The sequence below is a fragment of the Panthera uncia genome, chromosome D4, assembly GCF_023721935.1.
Source record: "Panthera uncia isolate 11264 chromosome D4, Puncia_PCG_1.0, whole genome shotgun sequence".
Lineage (NCBI taxonomy): Eukaryota > Metazoa > Chordata > Mammalia > Carnivora > Felidae > Panthera > Panthera uncia.
In genome coordinates this window covers 17,535,669-17,560,426 of record NC_064807.1, presented here as the reverse complement: position 1 = coordinate 17,560,426, position 24,758 = coordinate 17,535,669, and the positions used below count along the sequence as shown (strand labels likewise).

The window sequence follows — 24,758 nt, the reverse complement described above, 5'->3', positions numbered from 1 at the left end:
TCTTGACTTTTACACGGGGCCCCATGGATTATGTAGCTGCCCAGTTTTCTGAAAAACCACATCCAGATGGTTGGCGTGAGAGTATTACTTGATTTCTCCCAGTTTCCACAGTGTAAGTGACAATACAGGTGAACAGAGAAATAATAACATTGGTGTAGCCCCTTATAGCTTACAAAAGACTTTGACATGCATTATTTCCTTTAAACCTCACAAGCAAATGTAAGGAGACAAGCCTGTTTGAGGTCATCGGAAATCCACCTACAGGGGACAAAATTGATTTGACAGGCAAACAGCAAACAGCTCTTTAAAAGTAAAAATCAACGGAAAAACAGGACAGAGAAATTATCCAGATGTTATACAGCTGTGCTGCAAAGGAAGTTACAAAGGCAGTAAAGGACTCAGTGTGGAGTTTGGCCAAAGGGATCACAGAGGATAAAAATTCCAATCCCAGGCTGAGAGAGAGACCTTGTTGGAAGCGTCCGTTATAAAGATCCCTCGTGATCCCTTACAGCCCAACGATGTGTATCACAAAGTCAGGCTGAAGACTCCTTTGTCAAGGATTCTTTGCCCAGCCACTTGTTGATTAGCAATTTGATTTGCTTTCTGTGTTCCTTTGCCCCGGGAATAAATCAGTACTGAAAACACAGCTCAGGCCACCCTTTTAAGCTTGCCGGACTGAGACCTGAAGTCTGGAACCCAAACTCAATACGGTTGACCTTGAGCAACATGGGAGCTGGGGTACCGATTCCTCATGCCATCAAAAATCCGCCCATGCCCTTTGGCTCCCCCAAAACTTGACTCCCAATAGCCTACTGTTGACTGGAAGCCTTGCCAACGACATCAACAGTTGAGGAGCACATATTTTGCATGTTGTATTCTATGTGCATTGCAATAAAGTGACCTAGAGAAAGGAAGATCTTATGGAGAAAATCATGAGGGAAATACATTCACAGTACTGTTCTGTACTTATCAAAAACATCCACATGTCGGTGGACCCACACGGTTCAAACCCGTATTGTTCGAGGGTCAACTGTACCACCTTTGGACAATCTTACGGCACCCAGACTGTGGGTTTTTAGTTGCCACCTGGTTGCCTGACTTTATGCTCTCCTGCCTCTGCCTGTCGTGTGTGCCCGGCTGCATCTGCACCCTGATGTCTGAGGTCCAGGCCACTGCTCCTGGCTGCCGGGCGTCGACTGGTGGCGTTCAGTGGGGAACATGATGCCTGCAAGGCTGTCCTCAACTTACAGACATTTGAGGGCCACAGAGGCAAAGGAGGATGCTTTCGTGAGTTCTCAGCTCTACCGTCCAGACAGGCCTATCTTCCTGACTCTTTGAAGCCCACTTTCAAATCCTGTGATCTAAAGGTTTTTCTACATGGATTCTCGGTAAAAGTGACCTGGAAAGACTAGATCGTTGCCCTTCCTTGTCTATATTCTCAGCGTATTGCTAAGATGGCCCGTGGCTTCGTAGGCAAACTCTGGGGAGAAAGGAGGGCTTTACTGTAGAAGCGTGGATTCTCTTGGAAATTCTCCTGGAAAGCTGTAAATAGGATTTCTATGAAACTATTCTGAGACTGGCCCCAGTCCGGAGAGCATGCAGCTCTTGACATTGGGGTCGTGAGCTTGAGCCCCACGTTGAGTGTAGAGATTACTAAAAACAAGAACAAAAAACTGTTCTGCTGGGGGGGCGGGGGGGACTATGGTTACTTTTTAGAGCGTGAAAAAGTATGGAGAGTTGAACAGATTTTCATTAGAGGTCAAGCATTTGGGCAACATGTCTACTGAATGTATGGCCGGCCCTTCGAGTAAAACTATTATCATTTCAGTGAGGAATGGATTTTATTTCCTCCTGGCTTTGGAGCACATCACTGGATTTCTGAAGGAACAATCTCCTGTTTCCCTATCTGCTCAGAACTCAAGTAATAAAATCTGCTTAATGATACACGTACTTAAAGCCACGAATCCAACAGTATTTGCTTGCCGAGAAGGTCTTGTCAGTAAGTGCTGAGTGGGTGGGTATTTGCTTCCAGATTAAGTATATACAGCAGGTTAAGTCTACTTTTCCCTCTCAAGGAATCTGGCCTCACAAATCCTTTCAAAATACAGGTTCATGGAAAGGAGACTATTAAGAGTTTTCACTGCTGCTAAAACAATGTGGGAGGGTGTGGGGAGGGAAGTATGGGGTCTGTGTACCAGGCCCATTGCTTATGTAATGTCATTCATTCCTCACGGCAACCTGGCGAGGTCTGGAGTTCAAATTCCCCATACATAGTGAGGAATGTGAGAATTTCAATAACTTGCCCAAGATTCCACGCAAGAAAGGGCCAGAGCTGGAATCCTATCCTGGGAATCTTTAACTCTCAAAAATGCATATTTCTGTTACGCCAAGTCATCTTCATAAAAAAGAGTGAAGAGGGGTGCCTGGGTAGCTCAGTCGGTTGGACATCCGATTTCGGCTCAGGTCATGATCTCACCGTCCGTGAGTTTGAGCCCCGCCTCCGGCTCTGTGCTGACCACTCAGAGCCCGAAGCCTGCTTCAGATTCTGTGTCTCCCTCTCTTGCTCTGCTCCTCCCCCCGTTCATGCTGTCTCTCTCTCAAGAATAAATAAAACATTAAAAAAAATTTTTTTTTAATGCATACAGAAATGGTGAATCTAATCAGGGCATTACCCCCCAAGAGTAAAACAAAACCAAGAGCTTCATACTTAGGAATAGTTTATCAATGGACAGAATGAGATGTAATTATTAGAACTGAAGCGAGCGCATAGTTCGTGGAGCTGGCACGGAGCCAGCATCTTTGGACATTTGTCCAACTTTGCCACTTAGGCTCGTTGGTTCCCTGAGAAACAACACGAGGGGGAAATGATGTAGCAAGAGGAGGTGGGGTCCGCCAAATACAGTGTCTGTCTTGCCTCTACGAACTCCAAGGGGCCCTGGTTGGCAGGACTAATATCCTTTATCACATGTAGCTGAAATACTCCTGTGAGTTCAAGTTCATGTGAAAAGTGCTTATTATCATTTTGTTTTTTATTAAGTAATGTCTACACCCAATGAGGGTCTCCAACTCAATGACCCCGAGATCAAGTGTCGTGCCCTCCACCGACTGAGCCAGCCAGGCGTCCCTACATTCTAATGGTTTTATTGGCTTTTTTTCCCTCCTGAATTATTGCGTTGCGTGCATTCTCCCTCGTTTTTGGTTAGTTGTACACAGAATTGGGTCTTTTTTCACCTTAATATGAAATTATTTGGGGGCAGGTAATCTTGTTTATTTGCTCTCTATGTTTCAGTTGCATAATCCACATAAGTTGTTGGGTTTTTGTTTAATGTTTATTTATTTTGAGAGAGGGAGAGAGAGGGAGGGAGAGAATCCCCAGCAGGCTCCGGCGTGTCTGTGCAGATGCAGGGCTGGGTACCACAAACCGTGAGATCATGACCTGAACCGAAATCAAGAGTGGGATGCTGGCCGACTGAGCTACCCAGGCGCCCCACGTAGCAAGTGTATATAAACTTTTAAATCTTGCTTATTATTACGTGTAACTATCATAGCGTATTTGGGAGAGTCTTTATAAACTTACTTTTCGAGTATTATAGAGTAGTTTTAAATTATAAACAAAAGCGAAACGTTTGTAAATGTCTTAGTACTGTTGATATATTTCCCAGTAAGGAATGAGTGTTGAACTCAGAGAGAACAAATATTGAAAAGACACAGCACGCTTGTTGCGAAATTGATTTCCAAAAAGAGTCTTGTTGGCTATGGTGGGCCAAATCCTAAAGTGGGCCCTTAAGATTTCCCACTTTGATCTCCAGGACCCTGGATGGGTCATCATGCCTATGATGGGTCATGCCTATGATGGGTCATCATGCCTATGATTATGCTATGTTGTAGCCAAAGGGAGATATTCCATCTGAGCTTAACCTTTTTAAAAGCAGACTTTTCTCCAGCTGGTAGCAAGAGGGATTCAAAGCGGGGTGGATGTTGGCTTGGCAAGGGGGCTGGGTGCCGTGCCTAAGACCAGAGTGGCCTCCAGGAGCTGAGAGCGATCCCTGATCAACAGCCAGAAAAGTAAGTGGGACCTCGATCCGATAGCTGCCAGAAACTGAATACTTCGCAAGATGATTTTTTCTCCAGAGCCTCCAGGTAAGAGGCCTGTATCTGGATTTTGCCCTTGTGAGACCCTAAGCAGAGAAGCCCAGTCAAGCCCACCTAGACTTCTGGGTTATAAAACTGTGAAATAATAAATGCATATTATTTTAAGCTGCTATACCTGTAGTAGCTTGTTATGCAGTAGTAAAAATGAATACATTGGCTCACTCTATACCAAGTAATACATGAAATTGTTCACATCACCACAGGTAGCAGTGGATGGAAGTCTGGAATTATGTGATTAAAAGTCTTTGCTAAAACAGGGGCGCCTGGGTGGCCCAGTTGGTTAAGTGTCCGAATTGGGCCCAAGTCATGATCTCACAGTTTGTGAGTTCGAGCCCCACGACAGGCTCTGTGCTGACAGCTCAGAGCCTGGAGCCTGTTTCGGATTCTGTGTCTTCCTCTCTGTGCCCCTTGCCTGCTCACATACTCTCTCTCTCCCTCTCTCTCTCAAAAGCAAATAGACATTAAAAAAAAAAAAAGTCTTTGCTAAAACATTATTATTCACTAAATTTGTTTTTCTTTGCTGGTGGAAATGAGCAAACAAGTAATTATTTTGTTGCTTTCTGATAACATTGACGTTGGGGAACTAATAGAAAAAAAGGCAGGAATTTCTGGATAAGAGATTTGATAGTGAGAGAAAGAAATCACAGAGGGAAAGAGTCCACGTAAAAAAGAGTGGTTGTGTTGAAGCTGGCTCGTCCTGGCTCATCAAAGCCAGTTGTTCACTGTTCAGGAACCTTCTTAGTCAGTTGTTAGACGCGGCGATTATTAAAAATTAAATCATAAAACTTTCGATGAAAGAAGTTATGTTAAAAACTCAGGTAACCAATACCCCAAACTCATCACTTCCTCATCGTTTTACATTTTACTGTTAGCTCTGCTCTTGAGGTCTTTTTTTTTTTTTTTTAACGTTTATTTATTTTTGAGACAGAGACAGAGCATGAACGGGGGAGGGGCAGAGAGAGAGGGAGACACAGAATGGAAGCAGGCTCCAGGCTCTGAGCCGTCAGCCCAGAGCCCGACGCAGGGCTTGAACTCACAGACCGAGAGATCGTGACCTGAGCTGAAGTTGGACGCTCAACTGACTGAGCCACCCAGGCTCCCCTCTTGAGGTCATTTTTGTCTCTGATGCATCTGTACGGTAGAAATACTATGATGATTTGCCTCCTCACGTTTCTTCCTGGCTTCACCTCAGGTGACCTCCCGTTTGAAGCTTGAAATTGGCAATGACGGCCATATTGACAGAAACTAGCAAATGCCTTTTCTGAACCAGTGAGAAAGTTCTTTTGAGACTTGAATCGGGGTCAGGTAGGGCCTTTTTCTTATTGGACGTGGCCCCAAGAGAATATAGTCTGGCACTTTGAGGGGAGGCCTCCGGGGAGAAGGGAGCCGACCCAGCAAAAGGCAGAGGCAAGTGATGGAGATCGACCTGTACCTGAGGCCACGGGTAGTTCCTGCTTCACGGGTGGCAGTAACAGAGAGATGGTAATCTTCCCAACTCCAATCTGGTTCTGTTCTTGCATTATAATTCTCTGCTTTGCAGACACGGGTTGGCTTCATGGAATCGTTTAACTAGCCTTATTCCGTTTCCCTTGGCAGCTGGGGATCAGCTCTTATCAATGGATGCTTTTGTTAGATTGGGAGACATTCTTACCGGGTGATACAACAGCCCTACTGCCCTGCTCGCCTCTTCCTTGATAACGGGAAACTTGTATCGTGGATGGTGAATCCACGGTGAATCTGGATGACGAAGCCCCAGAAGGTGAATCGTGATTTTTCTAAACCCAGCAAGGTAATCAGTCTCATTACTCTTTACCAGATATTTGCTTTCAAGCCTTCCTTACAGCTAAGTGTGAGCACGGGACCTAGTTCTGCCGTATATCCTTAGCTCAGAAGGCAACTGCAATTGTTTTTTATATCTGTAATCACTCAACAGATACGTACCTTTGTACCATTGGATGTATTAGTCACTAAGGCAATAGAAGTAAACAGAACAGACGTCATCCCTCTTACCTTGCTTCATCTTTAGGACTTTTTTTCTTTGTTTTTGCGTATTTTGGCCTACTTTGAGAACGATGCGAGGTAGGCGTAGGTGGCTTTAAATGTGAAGCCCCAAACACATCCTTAAATTTTGGTCACAGTTATGCCTTATCAGATGTTGTTATGTAGTGATCAGTTAGATTCAAAGTCTATGCCAGGCACGCGTTGACGAAATTCTTACGTTTCTTTTTGAAACACAATCTGTTTACACTTGTTACATTTGATATGAAATGTAGACTCCTATTTATTTTAGTTGATGACATCTAAGCTTGGGTAGGACATTGTACAGTTTCTTTTTTCCATGAGCTGTGAAGCAGACCTTAACTCTGAACAGATCTTGAAACATCTATTCCAATGTCAAATGTATATAGTAAGAACCTATGTCTTTATCTTCAGAGGTTTTTTTTTTTTTTTTTTTTTTTTTTAGTTTATTGAGAGAGAGAGAGAGAGAGAGAGAGCACATGTGTATGTGAGCCAGGGAAGGACAGAGAGAGAGAGGGAGGGAGAGAATCCCAAGTAGGCTCTGTGCTGTCAGCGCAGAGCTCAATGTGGGGCTCGATCTCACAAACCATATCATCACAAACTGAACCGAAGTCAAGAATTGGATGCTTAACCAACTGAGCCACCCAGGTGCCCCATATCTTCGGTTTTAATATGTTGAAATATATGTGTGTGTGTGTGTGTGTGTGTGTATACATATGTGTGTGTGTGTGTGTGTGTGTGTGTGTGTGTGTATATATATAGTTAATGTTCACAATTACCTAAAATAATTTCTTTCATCCTTGACCCTCAACACTGTGCCTCCAGGTGAGATGATGCACCTTAACTGCAGGCTTTCATCCATGCTTCAGTGGCATCACCTTCTGGTGGTTCGTTATTATGGCAAATTCCATTCAGCCAAAACTAATTTCCAAATGAGAGAGATCCAGGGATTTTGGACAGAGGCGAGGTTCATTCTTCAGGCAGAAGCAGAGTGGTAGAGCACAAAGAATATGGACTAGAAAGTCCGAGATTCAAATCCAGCAGAAAGAATATGGACTAGAAATCCTAGATTCAAATCCCAGGTGGACCACTCATAAACACTCTGAGAGCACCTTGAGTATCCATTCGTAAAGAGGAATCCTATTACTGCTCTATAGCATTTGTGTCATAAGGATGAAATAAAATTACAGGAGAAAAGTGCCTATGGCCGACCGTGCCTGGCACACAGAAGGCATCAAAAGTTGTAGTTGTGGTGTTATGATTTATGTTTTTCTCCCCAACTAGATTGCAAGTTCCTTAAGACTCAAGATCTGATTCGTTTCACTTGCTGGTATTTTCCAGATACAGATATATTCTATAGACAGAACAGGTCTGTGCTGTATCTAGAACAGTGCCTGGCACATGGTTAATGCTTAATACATACTTGGTGGGTTAATATTGTTACTACTATTATCATGAAAGTCAGATCAACAACTTAACTGATTCCAGTGACTATTTTGAGGAATATCTTCTCCATCCCCTTTTCTCTTTCAAATCAGGTCCACACACAAATCCCCCCATGAAACCATCCCCAGCAGGCTCTAATTTGAGTTATCTGGTATTTCTCATGCTTAACGGACAATACTTCTCCTCCTCCTTTCCACTTACCACTGCACTCCAGGACCGTTATCACTGTCTGGTTGTTTCGTGTATGTGAGTCCTATCTTCTTAAAATTCAATTCCGCCAAGAGTTCTTGACTGTTCCTCGCATTCTGGGCACTGTGCTAGGTTCTGGAAAGGAAATAGTAGCCACTTCAAGGAATCAAGCAGCTGCCCCCTCTTTCAGTAAATACAGATGTATGATCAAACGGTAACATCACAATGTGATGCGAAAAACTATATGCACAGAGTACCTAGGTAGAAGAGAGGTGAGAAAGTGATTCATCCTCAAGACATTCCAGGAGAGGTTATAAGTGAAGTGAACATGATTTTAAAAGATGGTCAGAAATCTTCCAGTTGGTCAAGGTGAGGGAAGAATATTCCAAGGAATGAACTGTGTGTGCCCAAGAACGTGAGATGAGAGGATGTTATCCCAGAGAAGTGAGAAGAAGAGAATCTGGGGCACCTGGCTCAGTCGGTTAAGCATCTGACTCTTGGTTTCGGCTCCGATCACGATCTCACGGTTCATGGGATCAAGTCCCATGTTGGGCTCTGTGTTGACAGCGTGGAGCCTGCTTAGGATTCTCTCTCCCTCTCTACTCCTCCCCTGCACACGGACATGTGTGTGCTTTCTCTTAAAAAATAAATAAGCTTAAAAAAAGAAGTATGGAGTACCTGGGAAATAAGGAGGGGCAGGAACTAGGGGGTGACAGAGGCATTGGCTCTATCTTGCAGAGTTTTGAATGTCATAGTCAATGTGGGTGATGGGGATCCCTGAATGCGATGGTCCGGTGGACCTAAGATCTGGTGGATCTCTGATAGAGGGATGGAGGGTAAATTGGGAGAAAGACTGAAGTTCAGCAAAATTCAAGAGGAAGTAGGAAAGGCCCCCATGAGAGAGCCTGGGGGCCTAACTGAAACAGTGAGGGTGGGGCTGACAGATTGATCTTTAGGAAGAAGCTTCAAAACTGCTCTGACTAGCTTTGGTCATTGGAGGTAGAAAGATAAAAAGGAGAAAAAGAAACACTCTTAACAAGCAGCATTGTTTTGTGTCTCTTACTTGGTAAAGCATAATACCAATCACACAAAAAGCGCCCAGAAATAGGCTGTTAACAAGCCATTGCCCATAGCATTGTCTGGTCTTGATATAAGTTTGTTTCCAACTTTAAAATTACTTTCTATGAACTGGAACTTTCCAAGCCCTTGCTCAGCCTCTTAGTGCATTCCAGTCTATAAGGGATCCTCTTAATATTTCCAAGTTATTTGCAAACAGAAAGCCAGAAATGGACTTTGTTTTCCAACCACATTATTTATCTATTTAGACAGTTGTTAGCATAGTATTCAAAAGAAGCCTGAGGATAATGTGGCATGATCAAGAACAAAGGAAACACGTCAAACTGCACCAACGCACAGCACAAGCCTTTTTTTCGGGCTCACATAAGGTAACAATACAATTTTTCTTTGTATTCAGGGTTATTTCGAAACTCATTTAGTCATTAACTGTGTATCATAAACACAGATTTTTCTTGGAAAACTATTTCCAGGCTACACGAGGACGCGTCCAACTCATTCTGTCAGGGCTTTCAGATTATCAGGGAAGACGAAAAACACAGAATCAACAACGTTACTCATTTGCATAGGCTACACTCCATAATTACACAGCAGAGGGATAAGAAATGATTCCATTGATGATGATGGCTATCTTACAGCTATTTTTAATCTCTAAGAATTGAAAAGGGAACTAACAGGGCTTCAAATAAATCTTGAAGCGATGATTTTAAATTGTCAAAAAATGGTGGAGGCATATCCTGTGTGTTTAATCCACATGGTCTCTTAAAAATAGATTTTTAAGACGAGGTCGGCAAACTGCACTCTGGTGGCCAGTCTGAGCTAAGAACGGTTTTACGTTTTTAAGTGATGGAAGGAAAAAAAAAATCAAAAGAAGAATAAAATTTCAGGATACATGAAAACTCCCTTGAATTTCAGTGTCCATAAATAAAGTTTAATTGGAACATAGCCCACCCATTTTTTCCATGTGGCCGAGTTGATTGTTGTGCAAAGCCTAAAGTATTTACTATCTGGCCCTTTCCAGAGAAAGTTTGCCAACCTTTGTTTTAAGAGCATATTCCCCTAAAGCAACACTGAGGCCTTCAGTACAATGAAGACTTCTTTACAGAGATTTCCCATATCCGTGATTCGTTATGTTAAAAGACAAGAAAAATGCATGGATTCAGTAAAGGTAACAGAGTTGCCGTATCATAAAATAATATACATGCTTTTACTATATTTAGGTTCCTTTTTGTTTTATGTCAGTCTAGCATAGTTATTAAGAATATGCCTTTTAGGGTCATTCTTTTTCCAGGAATCTTCCTTAGCTTTCTGTGACCTTGGGCTAGTTACCTAACCTCTCAGGAAGTCTGAGGTTCCCTATAAAAACAGAGCGATAATGGTACCAACCTCATGAAGTCATGGTATTAAGTGGGGTGATTTTTTTCTGAAAGGCATTATTTAGCTCGGTACCTAGCGCAGAGTAGGTGTGCAATAAATTTTTTTCTGAGTAGCATTATCATCCGAAAACGTCATTTTCTTGCGATCCCCTCCTAGCATTGCCTGTAATTTCTGCTTTGACAAGGAAATCTGCAAAACCCAGCCTATGTAATTTCACGCAGTAAGAGCCCTTCCCTCTGGATTGCTATTTGTAGAAAACTGTGCCTCGTGCACAAATCCAAGCGTGTACTTGACAGGAGAGTGGACCAAGGGAAGCCTAGGACGTCTAAAAACAGATCCCAGAGGTAGAGAGCTTTGGAAGGCTGGTGGGTAACTGGGTTGTTACGCTGGTGAGCAGGACGTTGGGATTTTTCCATGTTAGAATCCATTCCAACTCTTTCTTTGGGGAGGAACGGAGTGATAAATGGCATGAGGTGGTGAGCCCTCTTTAGCTGGCCCTTACAGAGCCAACCTCTGCCTACAGATAGCTCACAGGGGAGAAAAATCCCCGAAGACAAACAAGAATCTCTTTCCTCTCCCTGTCCCCCCAAAATCATTTACAGAAATATCAGAATTTCAGAAGGCAGCAAATATCCCCGCAATATCGCTGAGAAACAGAATTCCTATAGGCCCACCGCTTTTTTTTTTTTCAATCGCATGAAACAGTTTGTACAAATCTCACTTTTTTTTTTTTCACTTCTGTATCTTGACATATTATTTTGAGGAAAATCCCTCTGAATTTTATCCTTGTTCCCCAGTTACGGTCGATTGAATGTAGTCACCCCAAAGAAGAACCAATCATTTCAGCATTTGTTACCAGCTCTAGCTGGACTCAGGGTTAAGAGGACACAGACAAGCACCCACACATCAGCCTGGTGTGTGGGACTAAAACCCCAAAACTGTAATGCCTGGGACAGGATGGGGTGGGGCGAAGGCGGGGGAGGGCTCTGTCTACTGGTAGGAGTAACTTTCATCGTCGTATTCCAGCTCATCCTCATCATCATCCAGCAGCCCATACTTAAATTTCCGGTAGATGGTGCCATCTTGGCCCATGTAGACGATGTCATCATCCTCCTCCTCATCATAGTCCTGGTCCCTGTATTCAATGACCTGATCTTCTTCAAAGCTGGTGCTTTCAAGATGGCTGCTCTTATAGGAAACATATGACTTGCCAGGGTCGGTCAGCTTCTCATAGCCGGCTTTTGCTACTGGCTGGGCTCGGCCCCGTGATTTCTTCCAGACAATCACTGCCGCCCCGAGCAGAAGCACCAGCATAATGGAGGAGGTGATGAACAGGGCTGTCTTGGTCCGCTCGCCTGTAGGCCCAATTTCACTTGCTTGAAGGATACACTCGTCTGTGGGAAGAAGACCTCAAAGGAAGAGGAGAGAGGAGAGAGGGGAAGGAGGGGAGAGGAGAAATGGAATAAGGAAAATTAGTTTCTGAGGTAAAAAGCTTTGCTCTGTGTTTGAAATCTAAAATGGCAGAATCGCTGTCTCTGATTTTCCTAGAGGGCATACCGCCCTACAGAATTGCACTGTGTCCCCCCTGAGGGTCCGAGTCTGCGTCTGATGATACCAACAAACCCTTCGAGGATGAAGGTCAGTGTGAGAACGAAAGAGTCCCCTCATCCTCATACCTCATGTGTCAGTCACTAAGTATTCAACCTTAACAATCGAGTTTTCTAGTTCCCTCTTACGAAAAAGATTTCATCTTGGGCCATGCTTCAGTTACTGCTAAATGCTCCATTTTTTGTTTCAACTCTGACTTTCTCTAAGACTGATTCCTCTCCCCAGCTACCCTTCAACCTGGTCCAACGTTCAAAGGTAGAAAAGATTACTTCTAAAACCATTTTTTTTTAATACGCCCAGTGTGGGGCTTGAACTCACAATCCTGAGATGAAGAGTCACTTTCTCTACTGACTGATCCAGCCAGGCGCCCCTTTCCCTATTCCTTAACCTGCCAAATGGGAACGTGAAAGGGAGTGTGAGAACCAGGGACAAAACTAGCAGGCTCTGTTGGATGTATGAGTTGACGTAACACTGTGAGTTTTCCATAAATGGTGTTTGAACCACGTGGGTCTGCCCCCAGGGTTCTTTTATGAGATTCTAGATACATTATATACACTAGCTTAATGGATGCAATTCTGCCCCTAGTTATTTTGGGGGCAACGATTTTTGCTTATTACATACTAGCCAATTAGGTCGGATTCACCACCGCTATGTATCTCCCCTCTCTTTGTGCTAGTGATAAACAAATTTCCGATTTTATTCAAATTTTCATCCTCATGGGAGTTTTGCCCATCAAGCAGAGTGTCCTCTTCTGAAACAATAGCACTATCACAGTTGTTTTCGTCATTAACAATATCAGCACAGAATTTTTCTCTGGAGGAAATATTAAAGCACCACAGGGATGGGTAAACGGTCTATGTGTGGTGTTTGGAGGTAAATACTGCCCAAAGCAGGAGAATCAATAAAAGATGTTTCAAGATCGTTTCAATTACTAGGGCGCCATATGCAATCGTGTCTTCTCGCTGTTCTCTAGGCTTAGGTCTGCAGAGTTAGGGTCAGCCTCTGTGATCTGGTTTCGTGGAAGGAGCAGAGAGTCTCAGGAAGAAATGAGCAGATAATCAAGAGTATATAGACTGTTCAGGTTTGTCCCATGTGGATCTTCAGGTGTCACAGGAGGCCCAGGAAAGCTGACTAAGTAGTTCTCAGTTGGAACAGGCTTGGAGAAACTCTGCACCCAACATGTACACACTTCTGGTTTCATTTAAAGCCATCGATATAATGAGGGTTACTATTCTTAGCTGACATAGCCTGGATATTAGGCAATCAGACCCTGAAGATGGGTATGGCTGAGGAGATGGGGAAATCAGCCGTTTGTGGGGGTAGGAAAGCTAAAAGAAGGGAATGGTTAGTTTTTGGAAAGATGTTTAGAATTGAATTGCAAAGGCTAATGAACAATACAAAGGAAATAGCTAGTAGCAGTTATGGGTCTGGGATTTACTTCACTTATACATGGACAGGCTCACATGAATATGATGTCTCTTTGTCAGACAGTGATACATCTGAACCCCAAGGAAATGATCTGCTTCTGGACTAGGGAATGTATTTTAAGAATATATATCATATATATTTGTGTGTGTGTGTGTGTGTGTGTGTGTGTGTGTTTATTTAGGGATTACTCCATTTGGGATCTAAGTTTGTGGTCAGTGAAGACCAAGTACCCATATGGATGGGGTTGGGGGTAGAAGCCAGTTGGGGGCCTGGGAATTGGTAAAAGGGGTTTTGTTTCTTTTTAGCCTTTGATGAAAGTTCGTGTCTAAAATGCCTTAAGTCTCTAAGGGGAGCCCTAGATGTTGGCTAACTTCCATAGAATGATTAAAAATAATATTGCCATTAGCTTCTTTGAGAGTTGATTCCTTTCCTTTTCCCTGGGAGGGAAGAAGAAGAAAGAAGAAGAAAAAAAATTTATAAAGATAAGGTTCTAGAAAAAAAAAGAAAGAAAGAAAGAAAGAAAGAAAGGAAAAAAAAAAGAAGAGGTGAGATTCTAGACTGACTTGAACTCTCATCTCAGAGGCAGCATAGCAGTGGAAAGAAGGCAGGCTTTGCAGGGTCACCTGGGTGACTCAGTCCGTTGAACGTCTGGTTCTTGATTTTGGCTCAGGTCACGATTCATGGTTCGTGAGACTGAACCCTGCATCGGGCTCTGCTCTGACAGCTTGGAGCCTGGAGCCTGCTTGGGATTCTCTCCCCCTCTCTCGGCCCCTCTCCTGCATGTGCTCTCTTTCCCCAAATAAATAAATAAACTCAAAAAAAAATTTTTGTTTTTAAAGAACGCAGGCTTTGCAGTCCAAGGAATCTGTATTCTAATTCCAGATGAACCCTTAACATTGCTATGGACTTGAGCATGCTGATCAAACCCTTTGAGCCTTGGTCTCCTTCCTCATCTGCAAAAGGGGATTGATGACATCTACGCAGAGGGGCGCCTGGCTGGTTCAGTGGGTGGAGCATGTGACTCTTGATCTCAGGGTTGTGAGTTTGAGCTCCACGTTGGGTGTAGAGATTACTTAAAAAAAAAAACAAAAAACCCTGTTTATATGAGTTGATGGACAGAAAGTTCTAGGTACACTAAGCACACAGCAGGCACTCAATAAAAGGGAGCTCTGTTGATTCTCCGGAACTTTCCATCCTCCTCTCCCCTCTGCTCCCATCTGCTTCTGGTGGACAGGCCCTTCCTCTGCAGGCTGCTCTTCCTCTCCCCTCACCTGTGGTGTCCCGGCAGTCACAGCACTCCTGGGCATTGGAGGGGTCGGAAGTATTGCAGCAGTGTAGACAACGACTGTCGTCCAGAAGCAGCACCAGGTCGGCGGGGCACACAGTGCAGTTCTTGGTGCCGGGTCCCTTGCATTCCACGCAGCTTTCGTGGCATTTTTCACAGTTAAACTTCTCCCCCTGTTAAGAACAATTGGGAGATTCTTTCTGAGTGTGGAGGCGTTGACAAGCTACTGGAGTTTCCAGGTGGGAGTTCTATCTTGCCTCCGTTGACGGAGGGAGGCACGTGGGGGACAGGAGCCAGATAGCTTTGCTCTGGGTCCATTTTAGCTGTTCAGGGTGGAAGGCAGAACCGACTGCACGTGGAGGAAATCGCTGCTGGGTCTTTCCATCTGAGATCTGCTGGCCACAACAGTGGGAGAACAGGCTTCTAGAACAGCTCAAGTTGCACACTGATGGCTCATGTGCTGTACCTGGTCAAGGACACGTTTTGTCTGGCTTATCCAAATTGACCACAGTTAAAAAATTTTTTTTCAGTTCCTTGCCCACGTTCAAAATGAAGATATTCCACTCGTAAGTCAGTTCCTAACTTCTCTTTAAGAACTAGACTGTCAGGGGCACCTGGGTGGCTCAGTCGGTTGAACGTCCCCCTCTTGATTTTGGCGCAGGTTGCGATCTCAAGGTCATGATCTCACGGTGGTGAGATTGAGCCCCACCTCTCCTTCTCGCTCTGTCCCTTTTCTGCTCGCACACACGCATGCACACACATGCTCCCTCTCTTTCAAAAAAAGAGGCACTAGACGGTCAACAAGGTCATCACAACCACGTGGCAACATCACAGACAGCTGAGGGGCAGTGGCTCCCTCTTTGGGCTCTCCTAGTTGACACGACCCCAGCGCTTGCTCTGATGTCACCAAGACAGGTGACACGTCAAATTCCACTTTTCATCAAGCTTGCGCTGGGGTTTTCTTTGACCCAACACCCTTCGCTCATACACATTCAGCTACTTGGCCTCCATGGTTACTAGATTCTTTTGGCCCTGCCCCCGAATATTATTTGTGACTCTTTAGCTGAAATAGTTCAATCTCCATGAGAAGAACCAAGAGATAAGGAGAAAGTGGCTTCCCTCCTGACAGGTTGCTTCTTTGCTGGTGCTGAAAATGTAGATGAGGGAAGATATCTTTCTATTTTCCTTGTGTGCTGTGGGAAAGAAGGAATGGAAATTGCCTTTGTTGAGCACTTTGGCCACTTCCGGTGCTGATAAGGCACTTTCTCAGCCGTTACTATCTTATCAAATCACGGATTAGCTGTCCGCAGTCCTGGCTTCAGTCCCAGCTTTGTTACTTACTATTTATGTGATCTTTAGAAAATTATTCAGTCTCTTGGAGCCCCAGTTTCTTCAAAGTTTAAGGATTAAAAGAGAGCTCATATGTGAATATGTCGAGTCATGTTAATTTCACCATGGGGGAGATTTACCTAATTTCATTTGTTTTTAAGTTTATTCATTTATTTTGAGAGAGAGAGAGCACACACACAAGCAGGGAGGTGCAGAGAGAGAGAGAATCCCAAGCAGGCTCCACACCATCAGCACAGAGCCCGACTCGGGGCTCGATCTCCCAAACCATGAGATCATGACTTGAGCTGAAACCCAGAGTGGGACTCTGACTGAGACAGCCAGGTGCCCCGAGATTTACTTAATTTGTAACGTTTGGAAACATAAGAAGTTAGTGAACTCAGAATATCCATGATTTCTAAGCAAGGAAATGAAATCTCTCTCTTTTTTAAAAATTATTTATTTTTGAGATAGAGAGAGGAAGAAACAGAGAGACAGGGAGACACAGAATCCAAAGCAGGCTCCAGGCTCTGAGCTGTCAGCCCAGAACCTGACTCAAGGCTTGAACTCGGGAATGGTGAGATCATGACCTGGGCCGAAGTCGGACACTGAACTGACTGAGCCACCTGGGTGCCCTGAAATCTCTCTCTCTCACTACACTGTGGCAGGGTGGAGGAAATGAAAAGCAGCAGTTTTGTAGTTCTGACATTATTCAGGCATTTCAGGTTAGACAGCAGAGGGGTAGGAGAGAAGATACTTATTTCTGATATAAGGGGACCTGAAACTTCCAAGGTCACAAGCAATGAACGTAGAGTGAAATCTGAGGTCCTCATTACTTAACTTTCCCCTTATTTATCTCAGGCCATCTCAGTCTCTTTGATTGAAATTAAGGCTGCAGGTAGGTAGCACCATTATTCCATGATGGATTGGTAGAAGATTTAAAAAGTAGAGCGAGTGTAGGAATTTTAGGACTTTTTGACTTTGCCCAGAATACACGCGGAAACTGGCTCCCATGCCTCTGCGGAAATGGCTAGGGCAATGGGGCTCAGTCAGTTAAGTGGCCGACGTCAGCTCAGGTCATGATCTCGCGGTTCGTGAGTTCGAGCCCCGCGTCGGGCTGTGTGCTGACAGCTCAGAGCCTGGAGCCTGCTTCGGATTCTTTGTCTCCCTGTCTCTCTGCCCCTTCCCTACTCGCACTTGGTCGGTCTGTCTCTCTCTCAAAATCAATAAATGTTAAAAAAAAAAGAAGAAAGAAATGGCCAGGGCACATCATGCCCAGCTCCCAGTACCTCTTTCACTCTGTATTCTCCCACCAGACAGTCTGAGGTGCAGATTCCTCCCGCTAGGTGGTAACTCCACACACAAGATAAACAGTTCAACGGGCCTTTTCCTGAAAGAAAAAAAAAAAAAAAAGATTCTAAGTTATGAGGCTGATCTTCGATATCTACCTCTGTGTTGGATTCAACACACTTCGGAGCAAGGAATATGTCAAGCGAATTGAAGTAGAAGGGGGAGTTGATTGAAGAGATGGGGGAGAAAAGAGTGTGCAAGTCACCAAGGAAAGACCTAGAAATTACCCAATTAGTCCAGTCAGTGTAAAAACTCGCATTTGGACGTTGGGGATTTGGAAGTGATAGCTGTTTTATGACCACAAAAGGAAGGATTTTCAGAGAATAAGAAATCGTGTAGAAAGGCTATAAAGCTTTTATTTGTCCTTCTGCTTATTTAACTAGGATAGAGGAGGAGAATGATACCAGAGGACTTGGAGGTCCCAATACTCAGTTGGTGAGGAAATCGTTATGAGGCAGTTTCTAACTAAAAACCACCAGACTTCGAATTTAAATGCCAGGGCTGGGGTGGCTGGTGGCTCAGGTCATGAGCTCACGGTTCGTGGGTTCGAGACCCGCATGGGGCTCTGTGCTGACGGCTCAGAGCCTGGAGCCTGCTTCGGATTCTGTCTCCCTCTCTCTCTGCTCCTCTCCGCCTCTCGAAAATAAATAAACATTAAAAAAAAAAATTTTTTTTTTTTAAAAGGCCAGGGCTAAAAGAATATCATTTTGTCCAGCTCTTAATTAGTTGGTGGTGCTAGATTCCATTGAAATTCTCTTGAAAGCTAAAAACTGTCTTTTCAAAAATTGGGTGTGCCATTTATTTAATATTTTTTAAATAAATGAAAACTAAGGCCCAGGGAATGTCGAGACATTCGTTCGAGGTCACATAGGTAATGGTCAAGTCAAGATTCGAATTCAGGTTTGTTGACCCACAGTTCAGTGTTCTTTCAGTCATACTATCTGTCTTAACACCTTATGACCCATCAAGTAGAGGAGGTCTGAATCTACAGGGTTTTTTTTTGGGGGGGGGGGTGGCGGGTAATACTCCGCTCTCCTAATTCAGAGACCTCAAGAATGACTGACCTAAGCATCACCTTTTATGCATATCTTGAGGGATAACTTCTGGAAAGGGTTTGGAGACAAGAGACCCAAATTCTCATTCATTCCATTAGGAAGGTCCTGGTGTTTTTGCCGAGAATTTCAAAACAAGATCGGGGGGGGGGGGGGGGGGGGGGGCTGGACTATCTATGCTTGTAATTGTGAGTCGGAACTTGATATGTCTTCCCATCAGAAGAACACGGTGAAGAGTGGTTAGTTGAATTTGAGGCAGACCCACAAGTCCCACGCTTCGCAGACACCGTGGAAAGTCAGCTCTACGTGTCTGATCTGTGAGCTCAGTCATCTATGACGTTTCTACGGAAAAAAAGAATTCCGAGCTCTGAACAACAGATTAGAGAACCAACCGTTATTACCCAATTGCTTCTCAGGTTGGGGGCTGCCTGTAGTGATATAAATTCAAAGCCATTTAATAATTTTAAGTTTTAAATTGACGTAGAGTTGACATAAAATATTAGTTTCGGGGGCACAACAGTGATTCAACAAATATGTACGTTACGGAGTGCTCAGCACATTAAGTATTGTTACCATCTGTCATCGTGCACAGTGATCACAATATTATTGACTCTATTCGCTATGCTGCACTTTTCATCCCTGTGACTTACTTATTTTACAACTGGACGTTTGTACCTCCTAATTCCCGATTTCGCCCATCCTCCCACCTCCCTGACCTCTGGCGGCCACCCGTTTGTTCTCTGTATTTGTAAGTCAACTGGTTTGTGTGTTTGTTTTGCTTTAGGTGCCACGTACAGTGAAATCATATGGTGGTTGTCTTCCCCTGTCTGACTCCTTTCACTCAGCACAGTACCCTCAAGGTCCGTCCGTGTTGCCGTGAATGGCAAGGTTTCATTCGTTTTTACGGAGGACTCACATTCCATTGTATAGACACATCGCCTCTTTATCCATTCGTCTCTCGATGGACATGGGCTGCTTTCATATTTTGGCTACTGTAAATGATGCTGCGATAAACACAGAATGCATGTATCTTTTCACTTTAGCGTTTTCCTTTTCTTTGAATAAATACCCAGAAGTGGAATTACCGGATCATAGGGTATTTCTGTTTTTAATTTTTTGATGAATCTCCCTGCCGTTTTCCATAGTGGACGCCCCAGTTTGCGTTTCTACCAATGGCGCACAAGGGCTCCATTTTCTCCACAGCCTCACCAACATCTGTCCTTTCTTGTCTCTTTGACACCAGTCATTCTGACCCGTCTAAGGGTAGATAGCTCATTGTGGTTTTGATCTGTATTTCCCTGATGCATAATAATGTTGAATATCTTTTCATGTGACTGGAGGCCATCTGTATGTCTTCTTTAGAAAAATGTATTCAAGTCCTCTGCCCATTTTGTCATCAGATTTTTTGTTGTTGTTAAGTTGTAGGAGTTCTTTATATATTTGGTGTTTTAACCCCTTATCAGATATATCATTTGCAAATATGTTCTTCCATTCAGTAGGTTGTCTTTTTGTTTTGTTGATAGTTTCCTTTGCTTTTTAGTGCAATGTAGTTTCACTTATTTACTCTTGCCTGTGTTCCCCTTGCCTGGGAAGACAGATTCAGAAAAATATTGTTAATAAATTTTACTAATAAATATTATGATGTTTAAGAGTTTACTGCCTAGGTTTTCTTTGAAGAGTTTTATGGTTTCAGGTCTTTTATTTTTTTTTTAAGATTTTTTATGTTTATTTATTTTTGAGAGAGAGAGAGAGAGAGAGAGAGAGAGTGAATGGGGCAGAGAGTGGGAGACACAGAATCTGAAGCATGCTCCAGGCTCTGAGCTGTCAGCACAAAGCCCGATGCGGGGCTCGAACACACAATCTGTGAGTTCAGGACCTGAGCCAAAGTCGGACACTTAACTGACTGAGCCACCCAGGCACCCCAGTGGTTTCAGGTCTTACATTTAAGTCTTTAATCCATCTTGAGTTTGTTTGTTTATTTATTTATTTATTTATTTATTTCATTTTGAATTTATTTTTGTGTATGGTGTAAGAAAGTGGTCCAGTTTCATTCTTTGGCATGTGGCTGTCTGGTTTTCCCAGCACCATTGATTGAAGAGACTGTCTTTTCCCCATTGTAGATTCTTGCCTCCTTTGTTATAGATTAATTAACCATGTAAATGTGTGTTTATTTCTGGGGCCTGTATCTTGTTCCCGTGATCTCTGTGTCTATTTTTGTGCCAGTACCATACTGTTTTGATTACCATAGATTTGTGGTAAAGTTTGAAATCTGAGAAAGCCAGCCTATTTTTACTTACCCATAGCTTCATACAGAATTTCCCACATGTTCTGGAACAGAACTGTGGTCTCTCATGAGAGAATAAATCTTCTCCTTCTCTCCTTCCTTCCTCTTCCCAACCTACATTTTTCTAAAACACAGCTGAGATGTCTTACTTCAATTTTTAGAATACAAAATACTTTTTTTTTTTAATTTTGTTTTGTTTTTAATGAAGAGAAATCGAGGGTAGGAAGAATCAAAAGAGAAAAGGCAGTAAAAAGATGAGGTCACAACAGTTGTGCCTTAAGGTTGTTTACATTTTCCAGAACACCAGCAGCAATTTGGCTGAAGGTGATATCCTGGAGTTAAGTCTTCTACATTGATTTATTGCAAAATCTGTGCGCCCTGGGTACACAGAGTCTTTTGCCAAGGCAGTTTGTTAATTTCCAGGAAGTTTTCTATTGCTTCCAAGTTTAACAACCTACTTTTATCATTGCTTCTAAGGATCTGCAGGAACTGTGGGACCTGTAAAGATTGTTTCGGTTTTTCCTTAGAATTCACAAGTCACTATTGGTTTTCCCTTGGACTGATCCCGCAGGATGAACGAATTCAGCAATGCAGAGCAACCCCTGGGGTTGTCCATGGTGTCATTCCATACAGGAAGAGGAAGCTGGAAAGAGTTAGGAGGTTTTGGCTACCAGCCTGGATTTGTGTTCCAAACGATTTTGTGAGGAGGATAAATACAAAGTTAAATGTATAAAGGTAAGGAATGAGCTAATTCTGGAGGGACCCACCTGATGCAAAGGTAATATCAGGCGTTAATGTGCCACCCATCTCCTACCCCCACCCTGCCCAGTGCTCTGAAATATTTTTTTTTTTCGTACTCTCCTACTACCGGGCAGTCAAATGTGAATGAAATGCCATCTAGTTGGCAAATTGCTTATTTAGGTTGCTAAATTTTCCCCGGAATTCTTGTGCACCCTCATCTATTAGTATGGCAGCTAATGTTTTAGGAAGGCACCTTGGAATTCATCCTTTTTTCACCCAGTTTGCAACCCAGGAGAAAACCTGTTCCCCTGTTTTGGAATCTCCATGCTGCAAAACCAGAAGACAGCACGAAGATGCACTAAGCAGCAAAGGATGTGTGTGGCAGGGGGACGAAGGCTGCTGGTCTAAATGAGCACCACATGTGGGAGGCTTCAGCCAGGTACATTTGGAGTTCAAGTCAAACACAGGAGGAGGCGGCCCGAACCGAACGGCTGTGAGATTTACCCAGCTGTGACCAGCCATCCTTTGAATACATTCTCACGGTGGCGGATGTGCCGATTAAGACTATTTTTTTTTTTTAGAGGAGTTTTAGGCTTACAACAAAATAGAGAGGGAGGTACAGACACCGTCCGTGGACTCTGCCGCCGCACAGGCCTGGCGTCCCCCGTTACTCAACGTCACTTACCAGGATGGAAAATTTGGGGGGCGACTGGGTGGCTCAATCAGTTGAGCGTCAGGCTCTTGATTTCGGCTCATGGTCTCATGGGTCGTGAGATCCATGATCAGGCTCTGCACTGACAGAGCGGAGGCCTGCTTAGGGAATCCCGTCTCCCCCTCTCTCTCTGCCCCTGCCCTGTTCGCGCTCTCTCTCTCTTTCTCAAAATAAATAAAAACAAAAGTGAAAAAAAAATGGTATTTTTTTTTTTTTTAACCAAAGATAAACCTATACAGACGTATCATTATTGCCTGAAGTCTCTAGTTTACCTTGGGGTCCTCTCTTGGTGTTGTACATCCGAAGCATTTGGACCAATGTATAATAATACCTCCCTGTCATTATAATATCATACGGAAATATTTTCGCTGCCCTAAAATCCTCTGTGGTCTGCCTGTTCCTCTCTCCCTGCACCCCACCCCTGGCGGCCATTGACCTGTTACGGTCTTCGCCATAGTTTTCCCTTTTCCAAATTGTCATACAGTTGGCATCACAGTGTGGCCTTTTCAGATTGGCTTCCTTCACTTAGGAATACGCATTTGTGCTCCCTCCGTGTCTTCTCATGGCCTGATAGCTCATCTCAGCACTGAATAGTCTTTCATTGTCTGGATGTGTTGACGTACTTTTGAGACCGGGAATCCTCGGAACCATCACCCTTCATCTACCCGGGCTATCTCAAACTCAATTAGAGAAATTTATAGTTTTCCCAGCTGTGCTTACAACATCACTAATAATTTCTACAATCCCTACAAAAGAAAAAAAATCTTGAAAAGCTGGTATTCCGTTTTGATCGGCTGAGGCTGAGACATTAACTTACCCTAACGATGGCTGCCTGGGCTTGAATAAAAACCCCCGTGCTGCAGCCCATTGCGCTGCTCGTAGGGCATCAGATTTAGCGCATTGAGATATAGAGTTCAAAATCTAGAGTATCTGGCAATCCCAGTTGGAATAAAGGCCCCACACAGCTAGTAATAGTGGCATCAAAGAGTGGTAAAAAACCTAACAGAAAGCCGACACTGTATTTACTACGAGGTGGCCTACGGCCAATGACAATGCCAACCCTCCACCACCCTCCTACCCCGCCCCCAATTCAATGTATTCTCCCATTTATCTTATTCTGATTAGAAGTTTTGAGCAGCAACTCTGTGTGCCTCTGGAATGAAAATAAGAGAACACAAATGGATGGTTACTTGATGCAAGGTTGTTCCGGAAGGCCAATTCTTTCTAAGACTGGAGTCAATTGCAGATAGGTAAAGGGTGGGAACCACAGTATGGTAGTTCTCACGGAGTTGCCCCAAGGGACTCCCTGGGGGCGGGAAGGAGCAAATTGAGGGCATTCTAGGCGGGGCTCTGCGCTTCCAATCCGAGCAGCTCTGCTTGGTCATTTTACATAATGGGAATCAGCTTAAGATTCCACCTGAAGAAGATGGGCTTCTGCCAAAATACCATCTGAAACCATTGTTGTTGTTGTTGTTTTAATTTTTTATTTCGGAGAGAGAGGGGGAGCAGGGGAGAGGGGCAGAGGGAGAGAGAGAATCTCAAGCAGGCTCCACACTCAGCACAGAGCCTGACACGGGCTCGATCCCGTGACCCTGGGATCATGACCTGAGACAAAACCAAGAGTCAGATGCTCAACCGACTGAGCCACCCAGGCACTCCCGAGCCATCATTCTAAATTAGAAATGTGCTGTCCAGTGCACAGCCACGGGCCACTGTGGCACTGAGCACCTGAAATGTGGTTAGTACAACTTGAGTTGTGCTGTAAATGTAAAATCAACATTGGGTTTCAAAGACTGTTAAAAAATTCTCAATTTTTATGTTGATTGCGTGTTCAAATGATTACATTGTGGATATATTAATTAAAGAAGTATATTATTAAAGTTAATTTCACCGGTTTATTTTTCTTCTCTAAAATGTGACCACCGAAGATTTAAAAAATGTATGCATGGCTTGCATTATGTCTCAATGGGATAGTGCTGACACCCCATGTTGGGAGTTATGTAAAAGAAATTCTAGGGGCCCCAGGGTGGCTCAGTTGGTTAAGCGTCCGACTTATCTGGCTGTCGGTGAGTTCGAGCCCCACGTTGGGCTCTGTGCTGGCAGCTGGGAGCCTGGAGCCTGCTTCCGATTCTGTGTGTCTCCCTCTCCCTCTCTGCCCCTCCCCTGCTCATGCTCTGTCTCTCTCTGTCTCTAAAAAATAAATAAGGGTTAAAAAAATTAAAAAAAGAAAAGACCTTCTAGTCCTAGTGTGAATAGCAGGTGGCCATTCCCAGATTAATTTCGATCATCTGCCAGTCTGAGCACTTCGTAGCTGAGAGTAATTTAACGTTTATGTCACTGATCGTCACTCTAAAACGATGAAAAAAATTATTGAGTGCTCTCTTCAAGGTTTTGATTTATCTCTTGGTTTTCAGACTTCCTTTTTTTTTTTTTTTTTTTTTTTTTTTGGTTATGGTTGCAAACAGCTGAGGAAGGCAGGGGGCGGTGACACTGACCCCAGGGTTCAGAGAAGCGCACTGCAGGCAGCCCAGAGCAGGCACAGGTGGCTGCCGATTGGAAGATCAAGACCAACCACGCCCCCCCCCCCCCCCCCCCCGCGCCCTTCTCTGAACCCCGGGGTCAGTCTCACCCCCCCCCGCCTTCCCCAGCTGTTTGCAAACACAACCCCAAAAAAAAAAAAAAAAAAAAAAAAAGGAAGTCTGAAAACCAAGAGAT

At 43.9% G+C, this 24,758-nt stretch overlaps 1 protein-coding gene across 1 annotated transcript in view; it reads right to left on the bottom strand.

Annotated features, from left to right (window-relative positions):
* Window positions 1-11,049: 11,049 nt before the first annotated feature.
* Window positions 11,050-24,758, bottom strand: part of PCSK5 (proprotein convertase subtilisin/kexin type 5) — a 445,686-nt gene continuing 431,977 nt past the window's right edge. Inside the window, exons 36-38 of the mRNA XM_049633868.1 lie at window positions 17,194-17,294; window positions 14,565-14,751; window positions 11,050-11,651 (exon numbers count right to left, since the gene is read on the bottom strand). Of these exons, the coding sequence (XP_049489825.1) occupies window positions 11,248-11,651; window positions 14,565-14,751; window positions 17,194-17,294 (692 nt within the window). The 3' untranslated portion in view covers window positions 11,050-11,247. The remainder of the gene's footprint in view (window positions 11,652-14,564; window positions 14,752-17,193; window positions 17,295-24,758) is intronic.